This window comes from Rhizophagus irregularis, chromosome 14, assembly GCF_026210795.1.
Source record: "Rhizophagus irregularis chromosome 14, complete sequence".
Taxonomy (NCBI): domain Eukaryota; kingdom Fungi; phylum Glomeromycota; class Glomeromycetes; order Glomerales; family Glomeraceae; genus Rhizophagus; species Rhizophagus irregularis.
In genome coordinates, this window is record NC_089442.1 from 2,527,803 (window position 1) to 2,545,746 (window position 17,944).

Sequence of the window (17,944 nt, forward strand, 5' to 3'; positions counted from 1 at the left end):
TGATGTCCTACCCAAAATTTTCAGGTCAACTTGATGGGTCACTTGAATTGATCTAATCTGTTTAGAACACTAATTATGAGTTTTGGAAATTAATTGAAGACCTATTTTTATTTATAGTATATTTATCTTTAACTTAATTCTAATGTCATATATTTTTTTTGCCATATAATTTTAATGTCTCAGACTTCTAAGTGACTTAACAAAATAAAATTAGTTTAGATTAAAGAAACATTATATATAATGATATTATTGATATTTGCAAATATAAATTCTATTCCTGTTATTATATATCTTCTTTTTAGTACTTTTGACAATTTTGATTTTCTTATCCTTTTTTTTAAAAATTAGTTTAGATTTAAGTATTAATCTATTAGTCTTTAAGTCATTAGTAAAACAAATTTGCAAGTAAAATTTTTTTTACTTTGATTTGACTTTATTGATAAAAAAATTGGTAATTTCTGTTTTTTTTGAATATTTTTTTTCTTGCACTTACATCTTAAAGGTATAATAGGTGGTATGAATAATTCTGTTATAGTAGAAAGTTGTACTAATTATGATTGATGTAATATTATGTTATTAGAAATTATTATATCTAGTAAATCTGACTCATTATCTAGTAGATTAGCATCATTTAAAAACTTACTATATCAGTTACATTATCTTAAATCTTTGATTGGTTGAATATTGTTGATCATTTTACTTAAAAGAATTTAGCAAAATTGTTTTTTACTATATTAAAAGCTCTATAGACAATATCTTTAAAAGCTATTTAATAGAATTCCTTATACCAGATCAGATATTATATATTTCATTAATATCAGCAGTATCAAATTTACTTATATATATATACAAAGTTTTCTGTTATAAGTTTTTTATTTTATATTTTTAAATTGAAAATTTTTTTTTAATTTAATTATTTATATTTTATTTAAATAAATTTTGCTTTATATACTATATTATACATGCTGTCTAAATTATTATTTTTTTTTTTTGCTGTAGTACATATAGATCTTTATTAAGATTTTAAGAAAAAGTTCATATAATACATATAAAACTAATATAAATCCTAATTTAGGAAAGAACTACACCATCCACTAACTTTGCAAGTAAGTCACACAGGTATCACAGTTTATCACTTAGGTTGGGAGGAGTAGGTCCACCTTTTAGGTATCCTTTTTTAGAGGGGTCTCACTCCTTTCAGACTACACTATGAGTGCCCTCAAGGACTCACTGCTGCAGACAAAATCCATTCAAACCAATTGAAGTAAAAAAGGCAATAACAAAAAGTCGTGGGAAAAAAAAAAATCAAAACAGGGGTAACTAAAAAAAAATTAGTATTCTATAAATACAAAATCTACTATATATAGTGTCTACTACAATTCTACCTATAGTCACCAAGACCAAGCAGTCGTTCTATCAGTTTTCAAGTCTTCTTAAATTTCGGCTAATAAAGTAAATTTTCCAGATTCACTACCATCCAAACGCTGTCTAAATTATTTTAGGATGCTATAATTACAATTTTTATATAAATGCTAGATAATTTGGAATGCCATAATTGAATTTAAAATTTTACTTATAATTATGGCAGTTCAGAATAATTTAGACAACATGTATATACTGTATTTTTACAATTTTATATATTAAGTATTTAAACTACCCTAGATGACTTTAAAATAGTTAAATTATATTTGAAATTATTTGAATTTTTAATCTAAAATATATTAAATTATATAATTACTTTAAGTTTTTTTACATAAAAAAATATTTCAAATCTAAAATTCTTGCTAAAATTACATTTTTTTAAAAATCAATTTAGGGGGTTATTTATAGTTTAAATACAATTTAAATTTAGAATTAAATTTAATAAAAAAATATATATATATAAAAATAGATTTGTTAAGTAAATTAAAATTAATATTTAAAACTAATTTTGGTACTTTAAGTAAATTTGCAAAACATATAAAATATATAATATATATTTCTTTGAAATTATATTTATTAAAAATTTTTTATAAGAATATAAATTCATTTTAATATATAGGTACATTTACAGTGGACTTAATATTAATTAATATAATTGAAATCACATTAATAAATAGTATTACATGTATATTAAAAAAAAAAATAAGAATACAAATTTAATTTCTAAAGGTAATTTTAAAAATAAATACAGTAGTTGTAATTCTAATAAATAATATCTAAACAGTCAAAATAATAATAGATGACATGATTATAAAAGAATGAATTATATTATAAATAAATAATTTAAAATTTCGAAATTTTGAATTTTATTTTATTAAAATCTTTATATAAAAAATTTGATTATTTACATTTACTTAAAAAAACCATTTTTAATACAAAAAACTTTTTTTTTTTGCATTTTTGCATATTTTTTAGTACTTTTTATTTGGTCAAATCAAAAATTTTTTTATGTGATAGAAGTTAACTGCAGTGAAATTTAGTAATAAATATACTTAAAATTGCCATAATACACTTAAATTATCCGAAAATTAAATAGTTACCGATTAAGTATAATTTAATTGCTTTTATTTTTTGCGATTTCTGCAAATAATTCTAAGATTATCTATTAGCATAGATAATATACTGAAATTAGTTTTTCACCTGAAGGTGCAATGAAATTGTCAAAAAATCCTTAGATACAATTTCTTACTACTTTGTACTAGTATTACTACAAGAAAAAATTAAGTAACAAACTATTGTGTTGGTTTTGCTATTTATGTATCATTATTTGATCGAAAATAATATTTAATAATATAGTGTCTGCTTACAATCTATTATAATATTGTTTCTTTGTTAAATTTCTAATGCGCAAAAATTCTTTTGCCTATTTAGACTCCGGCCTTGAACTAACCAAATTGCCATAATTTGCTAAAAAAAACTTTCATACTCTTCAGCGTATCACCATTACTAATTTTAAGATTTGGCGTCACAGGATTAGGACGTGGTTTGGAAGCAACAATATTTTTCCGTGAAGAAGCATATTGCACATTTGTCTTTTTGTATCCCAAAGAATTATCGACAAGTTTAGAATCTCTTATAATGGGCGTTAAAATAGAAGATGGTTGTTCATTACAAATAATTGTTACATCCGGTGTTGTTAATATTGTCCTAGAAAGCAAATCAAAACGTTAGATCATTTTAATAAACAAATTTAAAATAAATAATGATCCTTACGCATTAGAATTTAAAAGTTGTTCTTGTGAAGGTTGTGAAGGTTGTGAAGAAGGACCTCCTTGTAAAAGGGTGCTAAAATCAGACGGCAAAATAGTTTGGTCTTGAACAGGTTGTCCTTCCATTGTTGGTGAAAAACCAGTACGTTGTCCCATTGTCGGGTTTACCGGGCTCTGACTTCTAATAGTTGAAGTTGATATTGGACTAGTTGGACTCTGAGTACTTTGAAAACCATTCGATGATAAATTAGATTGTTGTTGCCGTTGTGAGTTTTGATAATTAGTAATACTAGACGAATCCATCAAAGGCCGCTCCTGCCGTCGTCCATTTTGATGTCCATTTTGAAATCCATTCTGGTGTGAATAATTTCCAGTAATCATAGCTTTTTCTTGTTCTTGCTCCTTTTCTTTTGCAACTTGATTAACAATATCAGTAAAATTCAAGTTAGGATCAGCCATTGTACGATGTAAAATTTCGTCTTGGGATATTAAAACATTCCTGGACCTTTCACTATATAATTAAAAATGAATTAAAAAAATTATAATATTGCTTTGAAAAAATAAAAACAGCAAATACATACGGACGGAAATAAGGTCCATTCGTCATTCTTCTATTAATTCTGCCCATTGCCTAGATTAATCAAAAATTGAACAATTATCATATCAAACTGAAATATGTTCTTCGCAACAATGTCCTACCTTTGCAGTATTTATAATAATAGGTTCATGAACTTTCTTTACTGGCGGATCGATGACTTGCTGAATATTAGAAATATGCTTACAATCATCACATGTGTGTACATGTCCACAAGTAGTACATCTGTGGGTCGGTTCGTAGTTGTTTCTATTAATAGCCGAACCAGACGGAACTAAGTTTAAAGGCGTGTTAATTGAGTTCTGTGTATTGAAGCTGTCCAATACAGGTGCTGATTGAACGAACCGAGAGGTTGAAGAACTCAAACTCAGCGAGTTGTTAGTTTGTAACGTTGTAGGTACTTGTAATTGTTGCAAGAAATTAGTACTGGTTTGGTTTCTATCTGATAATATTGAATTTTGTAAAGGGCTTGTAGTAACCTGTGGAAAGTTACGATCAAGATTATTCGACTGATTCCCATTATAATAAATCGAATTTTCTGATGGAGTTGAAGTGTGTGGAAGGTTATTTGAGGTTGTCGATCGGTTCGAAACAACAAAAATAGAATTCCTCATAGGGCAAGGTGACAGGTGCATCTTTTTTTTGTTTTTTTTAAAAAAACGCAACGATTTGAAACTAAATTTTGTAGAAGTGCAATAACAATTTTTCTGTTAAAAGGCTTATAATCATATCACGTGATAACATGTAAATTAAATATCTAATTACACGTTATCATTCAGGATGATAATTTTTTATTAGGTAATTAGCAAATTAAGTCCCTTTTATTTCATTATTTAGGAACCCATGAAAATAATAATAAAATAATAATAAAATATCGTTAATTGTGGTTTAAATTAGGTTTACATGTGATATATATATACTGCGGATTTGAAAATAATCTGCCAGACCCGACACCCCCAACATCATTATCTAATTTGTCAAAAAAGGTAAAGAAAAGAAAGGAAAAAAGGAAAGAAACCTAGAAAGAAAGTATAAATATTTACAAATATAAAGTAAAAAAAAAAGAAGCTAATCTGAATTTAGACTAATTATAATTATTCAACCAATTCAAACTTTGGCTTCTTTCTAGACCGTTGATTTTGATTATCATCATTGCCTTCCAAATAACGAGTTCCATTATTAGAAGTGTTAACTACATTGCTCACCATTTGCATATAGTCATCACCGCTCAAAACTGTAAAAGGATATGAATTATCTCCAGCCATAGCTAATGAATTTGATATCCAATTTTCACTAAGATTATCATCAGTCAAGTCTGAAGAGATCAAGCTATTATTGGGTATAGTTGCTATTGGTCGGTCAGCAGTTCCCAGAGGCCTAGGGATATTTTGGAAATTTGGCATGACCTTTAAATGCATGCAATATCTTTCTAGCATCGATAAAAGATTCGCTTTTGTGAATGGTTTGGCAAGAATGTCGTTCATTCCATGAGAAAGATATTTAATACATTCTTGCTTAGTTGTGTTAGAAGTCATACTTATAATAGGAGTGTTAGGATCAAATCTTCTTATCCGAGTCGTTGCTTCAACACCTACATGATAAATACAAACGTTAATATACGAAATCGAAGTAATTATGAAATATCAAATATAACAATATTAAATAGTATTACCATCTAAATTTGGCAATACAATATCCTGAAAATTTTAAAAAATAGAATAAAAATAAAAAAACTTAATATACATATTTGCTTATAAATAATAAGTTAAAAAATTAAAGGATTACCATTAAAACAAGATCATATTTTTCGAAATTCATTTTATTAACAGCACTTATTCCATCAACAGCGATATCAATAGCGCAACCAAAAACTTGTAAAAACTTAGAACCGATATTTTGATAGACGGCATCGTCATCAACAAGAAGAACTTTAGGAGGGACAGACCATGCTGGCACAAAAGTACTGCGGTGAACACGCATAGTATTTGAGGCTCTCTGCGGAGAGGTATTATCAATATGTGGAATACTAGAATTACCATTATTATTTGAAATAGCAATAGGTAATGGAGACGATTGTGACTGTCTCGGTGTTAAGTGACCCACAGTAAGCACAGTAAGACCGTTATCTGAAGGTTGCAAATTTATCATTGTGTCAGAGATATTTTGTGAATATTCATTCGATATGTTAATTGTTTCTGCAGACTGAGATGCAACTGAAATCGATTGGGGAGAAATATAATTTTTCGGCGATACTGATTCTGATGAAGCAGAAGTGTTTATATTTCCAATATTGTCATCAGAAAGATTTGATCGTAATGTCAATAATTCTAAAGGTTCATTCGACGTAATTGCGCTAGAATCTGACAAGGATGAACCGGAATTGTTCATTTCGCTGTTTGCAATATGATGTATTGATTGTGCTCGACGAGAAATCTCATTCATCTGATCAAAAGAAGCACGGGCAACTTCAGTGTATGAGTTAATAAGTTTTTGAGCTTGATCTGAAGGAATAAATGGAGTCGTCATGTTCTCGCCGGACGTGCTTGAATGATGACCATTATTATAACTTCCAGATTTTTCTTTATGAGAATTAACAAGTGTAAATATTTTTGTTACATTTAAAATAGGATTTATAAAAATTTGTCCCACCTGCTTCCAAATTCACCAAGTATTGCACCAAATTCTGCATTAACTGATCTTGCGCAATCATATTTTTTTGGAAATTTATCAAATCTTGGATTACCGAATGATAATTCTTGCTTAAAGCATGTAAATGATCATTCATATTCGTTTGCAATTTAGTTAAATTATTAACTTGAGATTGGAGTTCAGTTATATGTGTCATATTTGAAATATCGTTAACAGTGTTGGATACTAGTTTTTTCTGATTAGCTGGCGTCTTCCTCTATTAAAAAAAAAATTTTTAAATTAATTCCTGCTATTAATTCCTGCTATTAATTTATATGGATTCAAACATTTCGGTACCTTAATATTGTCTAATTGATCTCTTTTGTCACATTGAAATTTTGGATGATGGAATTCCCAAGCCTAATAGAAAATCAAGTAAAAAAGTAAGTATTAATTCTAAACCACTTATATTTACAAAAAACATTATTAATACCTGTTCTCCATATGGCGAATTTGAGTCGTCAGAATTCCTGATTTTATGAAAATCATATTTATTAAGCTGCCGAACGAAACTTGCAAAGTTTGAATGTTTGAAATGTCGAGGTAAAATTGTTTTCGTAAATGCGTCAATTTCCTATTTTATAATATTAAAAGGTTAGCTTTAAATCAAACTTGAATATATGTGATTTTATATATACCTTAACCACAAAACTGTCTCCATTTATTCCCCATGATACAATATCACTATAAGATTCATCCTCCAGCATTCTTAAAAATCAGAAAAAGTTTAAAATGTTAATAATCGATCGGAATTGAATTTATGAGGAAGAAATATGTTACAAAATCGCGCATTGCTACAGTTTTTGCTTAAAAAGATTTTATTTTAGGTAATCTGATAGGACTTGTAGAAAATGTATATATTATCTTACTTGAAGAGCTTCTTGACAAAATCTGGACCTCCGGAAGTATTACTCATGATTTTGCTTGGATTATGTATAATCAATATTTCAAAGTTGTTTAAACTTCTCACAAAATTTTGCTTAAATTTTAACGTGTTTTTGTGGAGTAAAAATAATGGACGAATAGAAAGTAATGCATGATGCGTTACACATGGGAAATGGCTAGAGTCCGTTTAATGCGGCCGAATTCCTTTTCCATTTTTTTGTGTGACATTAAACGAATAATTTTAAATGTATACAAGATCACGAAGTTTTAGGACAAAATGCAAACTAGTTCTCAGATCCAAAACTCTCCAATTCCTGTAACAGTATTTACAGGATTTTTAGGTGCTGGTAAAACTTCAATAATTCTTTCGTTACTACCGCGTGTTCCAAAAGGATATAAACTTTGTTTGCTAAAGAATGAATTTGGCGATGTAAAAGGTAAAAAAGTCTATTAAAAACTTTTTCTAGTTCTTAAAAATTATTAATATATTTAACTGTTAACCAAAGTGGATAGCTCATTGGCACAAGGTAGCGACCTTGCAGTGCAAGAGATGCTAAATGGTTGTTTATGCTGTGTGTTGGTCGGTCAAATGAAATTGGCTTTAATGGAACTTAAAGATAAATATAATCCTGATCGCATAATTATTGAGACAAGGTAAAGACAATGAGATTATTCATAAGATAACCGAGTTATATAATTAATTTCAATTATGTAGTGGATCTGCATTTCCGGCACCTATTGCGTGGCAAATCCGTGAAATGAAAAATGAAGGATTCACATTAGATAGTATTATAACAGTAGTCGATTGTATAAATTTTCGTGGATATGAGGACACGAGTTATACAGCTAAGATGCAAGCTCAATATACAGATATAATTTTACTTAACAAGCATGAATTGGTATTTTTTTTTTTTTAAACTTGAATAGGTTTATTATTAACATGTAAAAATAGCTTATTAATCTGTTGATTCTTATAGGTAAGCGAACATGAACTTGATATAGTTATTGACCATATAAATGATCTTAATACCGATACACCTAAAATTAAATGCGAAGGTAAAAATGGCGTTTCGCCAGATCTTATATTTGGAATTGATACAAAATTATTTGATTTAGCAGCTAAATCTTCTGAGCTTATCGATCCAAGAATTGAAAATCATCATCAAAATGAAATTGATTTGATTCAAGTCATAATGACCCGTCAATCGTATTCATTAATTTCTCCCTATACAAAAAAACATTTTGAGACCTTTCTTGAGTCCCTTTCAAATAATGATATTTATCGATTAAAAGGTTTTATTTGGTTAACGCAAGAACATAACAAAGAAGAAATTAGTCAGCTTTATATTGTTAATCATGCATTTGGACGATATACTCTTACACCAATTCAAAGGTCGTTAAATAATTCTGATGATGAACTCATTTTAATAAAGATTACAATAATGGGCATAGATTTAAGAATGCATTTGCAACAAATCAAAGCCGGACTTTGTATTAATGATGAACAAATTACTTTACATCTTGCTCATAAAAGTTGATTACTAAATTTGAATAATTGGTTCTTATTATATTCAAACCAATCATAGGGCAATGATAAACTGCATTTGATTATCATAATGAGACATGTTAAAATGGTCAATATTAGAGACATCTTTATAGTATAACAATTTCAACAAATTGTATTTGACTTAGTTTTTAACAATTTTAGTATTTTTACATATAATACTGGTCAATTGGCCAGCATGAATAAATCAAATAATCTCACTCATTAATTATTAAGTTAATCGAAAAAAAGTTTTAAGCTCATGCATAAAAATTCTTACCGAACTTTTAATAGAAAGTGAGATAAGTAGATTTCATGTTAATAATTTCAGTTCTAAATTAATTTGCTGTGACGTCAGATTCTTCACTACTATCCGGGGTATCATTTTTAAATAAGTCGAAATTCCAGCTTTACCGTAGAGCTACCAAGGCGTTACAAATTGCCGGAATTAAAAAATTACCGGGCGTCCTTATTAGTTACACAAATATCAATCTACACTAGAAATTTTACTGTTAAGCAAACACGAAAAATAAAAAAAAATAACAATTTTGACAATTATAGTTGTAATAAGAGGTACTTCTAAAAACAATTTCTGACATATAAATGTATCATATAGAAATATTATGTTTAACTACTTGTTTAATGACAAATTAATTTTTGTTTAAACTACAGAATTTATAAAGAAGCAACCATAGACATGAAAATAAATAACGGAATTTCTAGAAGTATTACGAGACTTTGTAATTAATGAAATGGGGGTCTAAATTTATTGAATTTAGTTTGTTATAAAGGAAATATAGAAATAATTGATATAATTTTTATAATATAGAGATTTATCATTTAAAAAAAAAAGAATTGAAATTAAATCTTATTATCATCAAACAATAAAATTACAATATTCTAATTCTAAATTAGATATTTACATTATAAAATTGTTTACCTGAAAATAATAAATAAAATTTCTATTTATATGTGTTTAGAGTTTCTAATAAAAGTAGGGGGAACGAAGCGAGGATCTTTTTTACTACAAACTTTATTAAGAGAAGATAATATTTCGGTGTTATAACTGTTACTCAAAATATCACGTCTAGTTCTGTCTTTTACAATATTATCTAGATTAGAATTTCGAGTAGAATCTTGTCTCATTGTTGGTAAAGGTAATGATATATTACAATGTTGTTTATGACGATTTAAATGAGATACAGGTGATGGTGATGGTAATGTTGGCGTTGTTAAAGGAGTATTTGGTATTGGTGAAGAAACAGGAGACGAAGTTATTCTTTTTGATGGAAAGTAAGTTAATTGGTCAGCGGGTAATTGCTGAATTTCCGCTCTTGTAAAATTATTTGCACTATTATTAGAAGTTGTAGAAGAAATAGAACTAGACGAAGAAGTAATTGACCATATTGAAGAATTTGAGGTAGATTCGTGTGAACTTTGTCTTAAATGAAAATTATGGTTATGATTACTATGATTACCATTAACATAATTCGCATGTTCTGGTAAAGTACAAAATAATAATTCTCTTTCATAAATTGTAAAAGGAGTCTTTGAAGTAGGAGAAAATGATGGTCTTATTATATTATCTGAAAATGATCTATTTGTTTTAATTGAAATATGGTCATCTTGAATAACTACTTTTGTTTCATCATCAATGATAGAACATTGATCAATTGGAATATACAGAAATTTACGTAAATGAATTGAATCATTCGTCCATAATTTATTGGCCTTCTTTAAGATTGAAATCTGGAATTTTTTTTTTTTTAAAATGAGTTAATTTATTTATTTATTTTTTTTTTCACAAAAAAACAAAAAAAAAAATTACCTCAATTCCATAAAATAAAGCAACACCTGCTATAGTATCAGATGGTTTAATCTCATGTACAATAACCATTTTCTTTTCATTATTATCAACTTCTTTCAATAAATTATTTTTTAAATTCGTATTAATACTAATTTCTGACATACTACTTCTTTTTCTTAAATTATTGCCGTCAATGTTTTGTTGTACTATTTCATTACCTGTTCCATCAATTTTGGGTGAAGAATGCCGTTTACCAACTAATAATAAATCATCGTTCTTGTTAAATTTCTTAAAAAATGGAGGAGTAATTGGTGAAGTAGTAATTTGATGATTAAGTGGATGTGAAGTTGTTGGTTTAAGCGCTAATTTATGTGGAGAACTGATAGAAGTTGATATATGTTCCAATATAGGTCTTTTCTTTTTATATTCTAATTCCCTTGTTAAGGACGTTTTAGGTGGAAAGAATACTTTTGGTGGTGCATCATTAACTGTGGAAAAAAAAAAATTATTATTAGCTGTTATTGAATTTTGCTCAATAAAAGGATAAATTATAAATACCTGGCCAATTCTGAAAACAAATATTTTCCATTTTAAAAATTTTTAATTTACGAAAAGCCTTTTTTTTGTGGTTATAAATAATTCGGAACTTTCCAACTATACCTTAATCTGAAGTAATAATAAATTGATTGATTACCTCTAAAACAAGTTTAAACTAGTTTTGATAAAAAAAAAGAATATAGTTAATTACCGGATATATTTTCTCAAATAAGGCTAGTTACGATAAAAACATACATCGGGTGAAAGCCTAAGCAACATAGATATCCTATGAATAATACTCCGTTTGGGAAATTTGAGATCCGGATATAAACTATCGGATTATCCTAAGTTGATAATAAATTAATTTAATTCGCCAAAGTTTTTCTAGAAACTGTTCGTGGCACAAATAACGATCAATATTGACCATCCACAGAAAATTACTGGACGTGCATGATTACGCACTCGTACTTAAATATTTCGATAATTCCAAAAAAGTCAAATAGGAGCATTAAAACATTTAACATTTTATATTTCCGATGCTCATCATACTAAAAAGTGAGTTTTTAAAAATGATACAAATTTTTTAATTAAACGGTAATAATTATACAATTCAAAATATTTTTTTTTAAGAATATCATCAGAAAAAAATTGTATTTTTTTGTATTTTTTTTTTGATAATGCAATGTTAAAGAAAAATACAATCAATAAATCAAAAACTGCTATCATACATATAAATAAAAAACTATATATAAAACTGTGTACATCTGTAAAATCCAACTGATCAATATATTTACAACAATATAAATTTTTTTTTTTTGGTTTTTTTTACTATATAAGCCAAAGATAAACCCAAATGATTTTGTATGAAGGAAAAAAAATGTGTATAATAATAAACAATAAAAACTGATATTTATAACATTGAAAATTTCTTTTTTAACTTATTGCCGATTTCTTTCTAAAGAACCACCTCCAGCTGCAACTTCACTAGCTACCTTTTTCGCTAATGCCATACGGAAATCCTCTATACCTTCTATACTCAACAGTATAGAATTGTTATTCCCTAAACTATTTCGAGTTCCAGGCGCACTTGCACTAGATCCCATACTGCTTGCTGAAGAAGCACTTGCACTACGTTGCATTAATGCAGCAGGCTTTGGCATTAATGGAGGAGGAGTTGCTGAACGTGGCTCATCTAATGATCTACGTGTAGAAATTCCGGGTGCATAAGTAAAAGGTTTTGCACCAGGAGGGCTAGCAGAAGAAGTACGTCCATGAGCTTTCATAAAAGTAGCTGCAGGACTTTTTGGTGCTAATTCACCATTAGATGAACTTCGAGAATGAGATGTTGCTCGTATCATAGCGGTGGGACTTTTGGGAGTTTCAACGGCTTCATAGCCACCAAACATCACTCTCATAGCACCAGTTCTCCAACTAGTTCTTTTATTACTGGATATAGAGGTTGGATTCATTGTTGATTCGGTATGAATTCTGGAAATTTCTTCCTTACAATCTGCTTCTGTATTTTCTTTTTCCTTTTCATTTTCACTAACTTTATTTTTCTCTTCTTTCTCTTCACGTGCTTTTTCCATACTACTCCGTGATCCAAAGAAAAAGTTTCCAACCTTTTCTGTAATGTTTCTTTTTTCTTTTTCTCTAACACTGCCCACTTCTTTATCTGAGATGGGCCCAGCCCTATCTGATTTAGTTGTGATTGATGTGGTGACTATTATATCAACTCCTTCTTCCAAACTATGAGGTCTTGAATCCCCACTACCACTAGTAGAACTCGTTCTCCCAATTCCACTGCTAGTACTAACATTACCTCCAGTACTTGTACCACTTCCTCCAACAGTGCTTCCTGTGCTACCACGACACGTATTGCTAGAATTTGACATCGCACTATTTGGAGTACCGTTCCATGAAGCTGTTCCAGCCCGACCACCATTGCTATGTCCATTTTTGTGCTTTTGCGGCTCACGTTTTAAGCTCAATTCATCCACACTTTTTTCTGGAATCCACACTCTTGTTAATAAATAGTGTGTAATTAATTGTTGCTTTTCTTCAATAGATTCATCTTCATCATCATTCCTATTATTATATTTGTAACCACTACCGCGATGAAGAGCAGCACTAATGCTTGCTGTACGAAAATGATGATGTTTAGTTGATGCTTTTATGTAAGCTTCAGGTGGAGTTGGCTGATACTTTGGTCCATGTTGATATCTAATCATAGTTTGCAATAATTCTTGTATACGAGGATCTTCCTGTAAAGATTGCATTCCTCCAGGAGAATGTAAATTCATCAACGATGACGTAGAACGAGGTGTGGTTGGTGTATGATTGTTATTAGATAAAGATATACCAGAAGAATTTGATGAACCTGCAGATTTAACAGCAGCAATTAAATAGGTAGCGTCCATAATAAATGTTCCTAAAAATGGTATAGTAGGCTTCCTTAAGAAACCTTCTCGTTGTATAGTCTCCCGATATTTTCCATAATTTCTCGTTTCGCTCATCATGTCACTCAAAGCTTCCAACTTTACCATGCTCTTTTTTGGAATACAAGCCCATGTTCTTTTTAGTCTTTTTATAGGTGGTGTTCCCAGTGCAGCAAGAATAGCCTTTAAAGTTTGAAAATTATGTAATTCGTGTAACTTAACAGCCACTTTTACCCAATGGTTTATAATTTGCGCACGCGAGGAGGCCTCTAGAGGTAGTAGGATTGACCGTTCTACAACCCTTGTAAGATAATTAAAAAAGTCCGTTGAAGCAGTTATTTTTGAGTGAGGATTCTTTGGAGAATGTGAGAGAAGAACTGTTGGATCAATTTCCAAAAATATTGCAGATTCAATTAAAGTTAATTGATATGCAATCATATGAGGTGCAAATTCTAAAATATCCGGATCTTCAGCAGCTTTATAAACTAATTTTCGAGATCTTGTTATTGATTGTTTTAGACCAGCGACTGTAGTTCCATGCTTCTCAATTGTCTCCTTAATTTCTTCATCTGAAAGTTCTGACCATGTTAATCCATCAGATTCAGACTGTGGATAACCAGCTTCTCTCATTTTGGATATAATACGATATTCTGACAATTTATTTTCTAATATTTGAATTTTTTGTTTCAATTGTTCGTGCTGAGTTAATAAAGGTGACTCTGGAATTTCAGGTACGTGATCTGAATATTGTGGTGAACTCGGTGATTGGGCATTTTCGTTTTCAGTCAACGTAGTAGCAGGTACCAAATTATTTGGATTAACAGCGCCTTCAGGAATAACACTGATCATTTTTGGTCGTTGTTCAAATAAATTTGGAATTGACGACGGTACAGCTATTGCTCCATAAAATGATGCAGGCGTCGTAGGAGACGCCAAATATGAAGAATAAGGACTTTCTTCATCCGTTGGTGAGTCTGTTATAGATCCTGTTATCGATCCGGTTAGTGTAGGCCGTCTTCTAGACGTTGAAACAACATGACTAGGTGACGAAGAACGTCGACGAAGTAATGTTTGTGAAATTGTAACATCTAAAGATGACTCTGATCTGCGAAGATAAGAACCTATAAAAGGTTGAGAATATAATTAACATACAGAAAAAAAAAATTCGTAAATTGAAACAATGACTAAGTCCTTACCATTTCTTTCGGTGTAATCTTCGTCTTCATCGTCTGTATCGGAACTATCTGCATCATCATCGTCATCCTCACCCTCACCAGAAACAACATGTGCATCCCTACCGATACCAGACACTTCAATATCCTTTAAATATTTTTTCATGCTGGGAGTTCTTACAGGCTTTGGCGGTAATGGAGGTTTTGTTATCGGAGAAACTGGCTGATCATTTTTTGGTGAATTTGACGATCCATCATCGGTTACTTTATTAAGAGATCTGCGCGTAGGCTTCGGTGGTATCGGAGGCGCTCTATTTGGCGATGAATCATGTGGATGTTCCTCCTGTTGTGGTGTTGGTGGATATATTGCTATGTTTAGATTTGGATTTCTTCGTATTACGGGTGGAGTTTGATGTTTAACTATGATGTCTTCAGCATAGGATAGACATGTCCTAGATAAAGTAAAAAGTGAAGAAAGAGACGCCGGTTTTGAGGCTACAACTAAAAATTATAAATGTAGAAATTGGTTACAATCAGCCTTCTTAAGAAATTTTTTGCTAATGTTTAAACTAACCGAATCCAAATTAAATTTCTATTTATCCTAATTATCATTTACAAACATGACATAAAATTGTTTTAAATTTATGTGAAATCTTACCATTATTTACAAATTTGATGCTATTTAGCTCTTTTGCTATTACATTCAGTGCACTTATATATGAAAAGTAGGCATCCTGAATATATTATGCAAAATTAGACATACAAATTAGCAAATCAGAAACAAAAAAATATAAAATTTCTTTTCTTTTTGCGTTAAAAAAACAAATCACACCTTTACATTTCCTGAAGACAAATGATCAGTGGCATCTTTCAAAAGTTCCTGGAGTATATCCTCCATAACTCCCCTATTTTTTAACAACTTTATTTAAATAATTTGCAACTATTCCCAATTTTAGTCGAAACCGCCTCCTATCCCTTAATGCTTTTTCTTTCGTCGTTATAATATTGTAATGTTGCTTTTTGTTGAAAGTAAATACTTTTTCAGTTTTATAAGTATAGAACAAGAAAATAAAGCAAGAAACGATAAACTTAAATGGTACATGTAAAGTTTGATGATCTTGTTACAAACATACAAATGTCATTATCGTTACAACAAAAAAATATTTTTTAAAGGTGCCTTGTCCTAATGTTTGTTAATTCTTTTAATTAATTTTTAATTTTTACTATAATATTTATTTATATACCGGGCGAACCCCCCTTTAATTTACACTAAAAGAAAATATTTACAAGATGGAGTAAAGGAATTATTAACTGTCTGGTTGAAGAACAACTCGAGAATAATATAATGAAACAAATATAAAGTTCTGTATCTTTTACGTCATACAGGTTGAAGTCCCCGGGAACTTGATGTAAGAGTGCCGTTGAAAAATCCGTCATCGCGTGACATATTCGTCATATTTAATTCTGCCCAACTAGATTTTCAAAGGGAAAAAGAAACATTTTCTAATATTCAACAAAATCAATTCGTTTATCATTAATTTCTTTATATATTAATCTGAAACCTAAATAAAATACCATGATAACTCTAACTGTCCTGATATACCAGTGTATTTCTTTAAACTAAATCTTACCGCAGGTGATTTTCATGGTACACACATTTTTTTTACAAAATATTGATCTAATCATAAACAAAGATCTTTAATTATCTTTTTATTGAATTTGATCTTGATTTTGGAATTGGAGTAAATTGGCAAATAATTTTTTTTTAAAAAGTATAAATTTATTATTATATAATTAAAATAATTAAATTATTTTTTATAAGTATTTTAAAAAGGCATTTTATTAATTTATATTTTATTAGTTTCACTAATTTTAATAATTTTATTGGTTTAAGTTAAATTAAATTATAACTTAAATTTTCAAGTTAATTAAATTAATTAACCAAAATTTAAAGTTGAATTAGTTGAATTGATTTGATTTTATCAATGATTGATTTAATTTAGAATTTTAGGTTAACTTTGCTAGATTTATTTAAATTAAAATTAAACTGAATTAAATGTAGAATTATAAATTAATTCTACTAATTTAGATTTATTATACTAATTCCATTAATTTTATTTATTAATTTAACTTTATTAATTTATCAATTTAATCAGAACTTTAAATATATTAAATTATATTAATTTGATAATTTAGTATTAAAGTTTAATTTAAATTAATAATAATTTATTTTATTATATAATGAATTTATAATTAAAATTGCTTTTATATATAATTACAATAAATTTTATCTTTATATTATAATATTTAAAATTTAATTAGTAAAAATAATAAATTATTATTTTTTTTTTTTGGCTGCAGCACATTTGAATACTTTATTAAATTAAAATATAAAATTCATGATATGTATACAAATATTTGAATAAAATTCTAAACTAATTTAATAAGTACCAAACCACTCATTAACTCAAATCAAGCAACAATGTGTGCAATGTCAGTTGGAACTCTGGACTAGAAGAGTAAGTGCTTCTTGAAGGAATCCTTTCTTAGAGGGTTCCTCTCCTCCCAATCTATGTCCTGTAAGTATTCAAAAAATTACTATAACTGCAACACAAAATTCAAGACACAAAAAAGCAAGAAAAAAAAGAAGTAACAAAAAGAAAGCCAAGTAAAAAAATTTAATAGGTGTTAGTGAAAATAATCAAATACAAAAGCATCATCACACTATTTGTATCACCAATTCACCATCTAAGATTTCGATTTCATCACATCAATTTGTTAGAGATCATAATAGCAAATGAATTTCAGCTAAAAATTGTAAGTTTGTCACCATCATCCAAATCTTTTTTGCAATTATGTTGTTAAAAGATTTGCTCTTCAAATTTTTCATGTCTGATTATTTCTTTTGCAATACATTAGGATTTTCTTTTTAGTTCCACTTTTAATTAAAATCTTGTTTTAGTGGCCTATTTTTAAACTTGTTTAAGATAGGCAAAAAATACTTTTTCTAAATACCTTTAAATTTGTTAAAGTTAAATTCTATATAAAAAGCTTTATTCAAGTTGACTTAAATGTCATAATATGTAAT

At 28.6% G+C, this 17,944-nt stretch overlaps 5 protein-coding genes across 5 annotated transcripts; 1 reads left to right on the forward strand and 4 right to left on the reverse strand.

Annotated features, from left to right (window-relative positions):
- Positions 1-2,494: 2,494 nt before the first annotated feature.
- Positions 2,495-4,421, reverse strand: OCT59_006235 (uncharacterized protein; the record flags this gene model as incomplete). Its single annotated transcript, XM_066141130.1, has 6 exons — positions 2,495-3,129; positions 3,196-3,702; positions 3,773-3,822; positions 3,891-4,060; positions 4,132-4,146; positions 4,214-4,421. 6 exons carry the CDS (start codon positions 4,419-4,421, stop codon positions 2,868-2,870), a joined length of 1,212 nt encoding a protein of 403 aa, XP_065997953.1. The 3' UTR covers positions 2,495-2,867.
- A 472-nt stretch (positions 4,422-4,893) lies between these two features.
- Positions 4,894-7,442, reverse strand: OCT59_006236 (uncharacterized protein; the record flags this gene model as incomplete). The annotated part of the gene is made up of 9 exons (XM_066141131.1): positions 7,344-7,442; positions 7,113-7,182; positions 6,908-7,048; positions 6,772-6,834; positions 6,436-6,691; positions 5,572-6,365; positions 5,459-5,483; positions 4,992-5,377; positions 4,894-4,911 (listed from the first exon to the last, which is right to left on the reverse strand). Exons 1-9 carry the CDS (start codon positions 7,388-7,390, stop codon positions 4,894-4,896), a joined length of 1,800 nt encoding a protein of 599 aa, XP_065997954.1. The 5' UTR covers positions 7,391-7,442.
- Positions 7,443-7,636: 194 nt separating this feature from the next.
- On the forward strand, positions 7,637-9,597 carry OCT59_006237 (uncharacterized protein; the record flags this gene model as incomplete). The annotated part of the gene is made up of 6 exons (XM_025320692.2): positions 7,637-7,796; positions 7,866-8,013; positions 8,075-8,258; positions 8,337-8,892; positions 9,464-9,475; positions 9,575-9,597. 6 exons carry the CDS (start codon positions 7,637-7,639, stop codon positions 9,595-9,597), a joined length of 1,083 nt encoding a protein of 360 aa, XP_025170793.2.
- A 33-nt stretch (positions 9,598-9,630) lies between these two features.
- Positions 9,631-11,298, reverse strand: OCT59_006238 (uncharacterized protein; the record flags this gene model as incomplete). The annotated part of the gene is made up of 5 exons (XM_066141133.1): positions 9,631-9,662; positions 9,843-9,864; positions 9,935-10,651; positions 10,731-11,197; positions 11,268-11,298. 5 exons carry the CDS (start codon positions 11,296-11,298, stop codon positions 9,631-9,633), a joined length of 1,269 nt encoding a protein of 422 aa, XP_065997955.1.
- A 514-nt stretch (positions 11,299-11,812) lies between these two features.
- Positions 11,813-16,177, reverse strand: OCT59_006239 (uncharacterized protein). The gene is made up of 4 exons (XM_025333612.2): positions 15,689-16,177; positions 15,515-15,590; positions 14,881-15,357; positions 11,813-14,805 (listed from the first exon to the last, which is right to left on the reverse strand). Exons 1-4 carry the CDS (start codon positions 15,752-15,754, stop codon positions 12,185-12,187), a joined length of 3,240 nt encoding a protein of 1,079 aa, XP_025170791.1. The 5' UTR covers positions 15,755-16,177; the 3' UTR covers positions 11,813-12,184.
- Between the last annotated feature and the right edge of the window lie 1,767 nt (positions 16,178-17,944).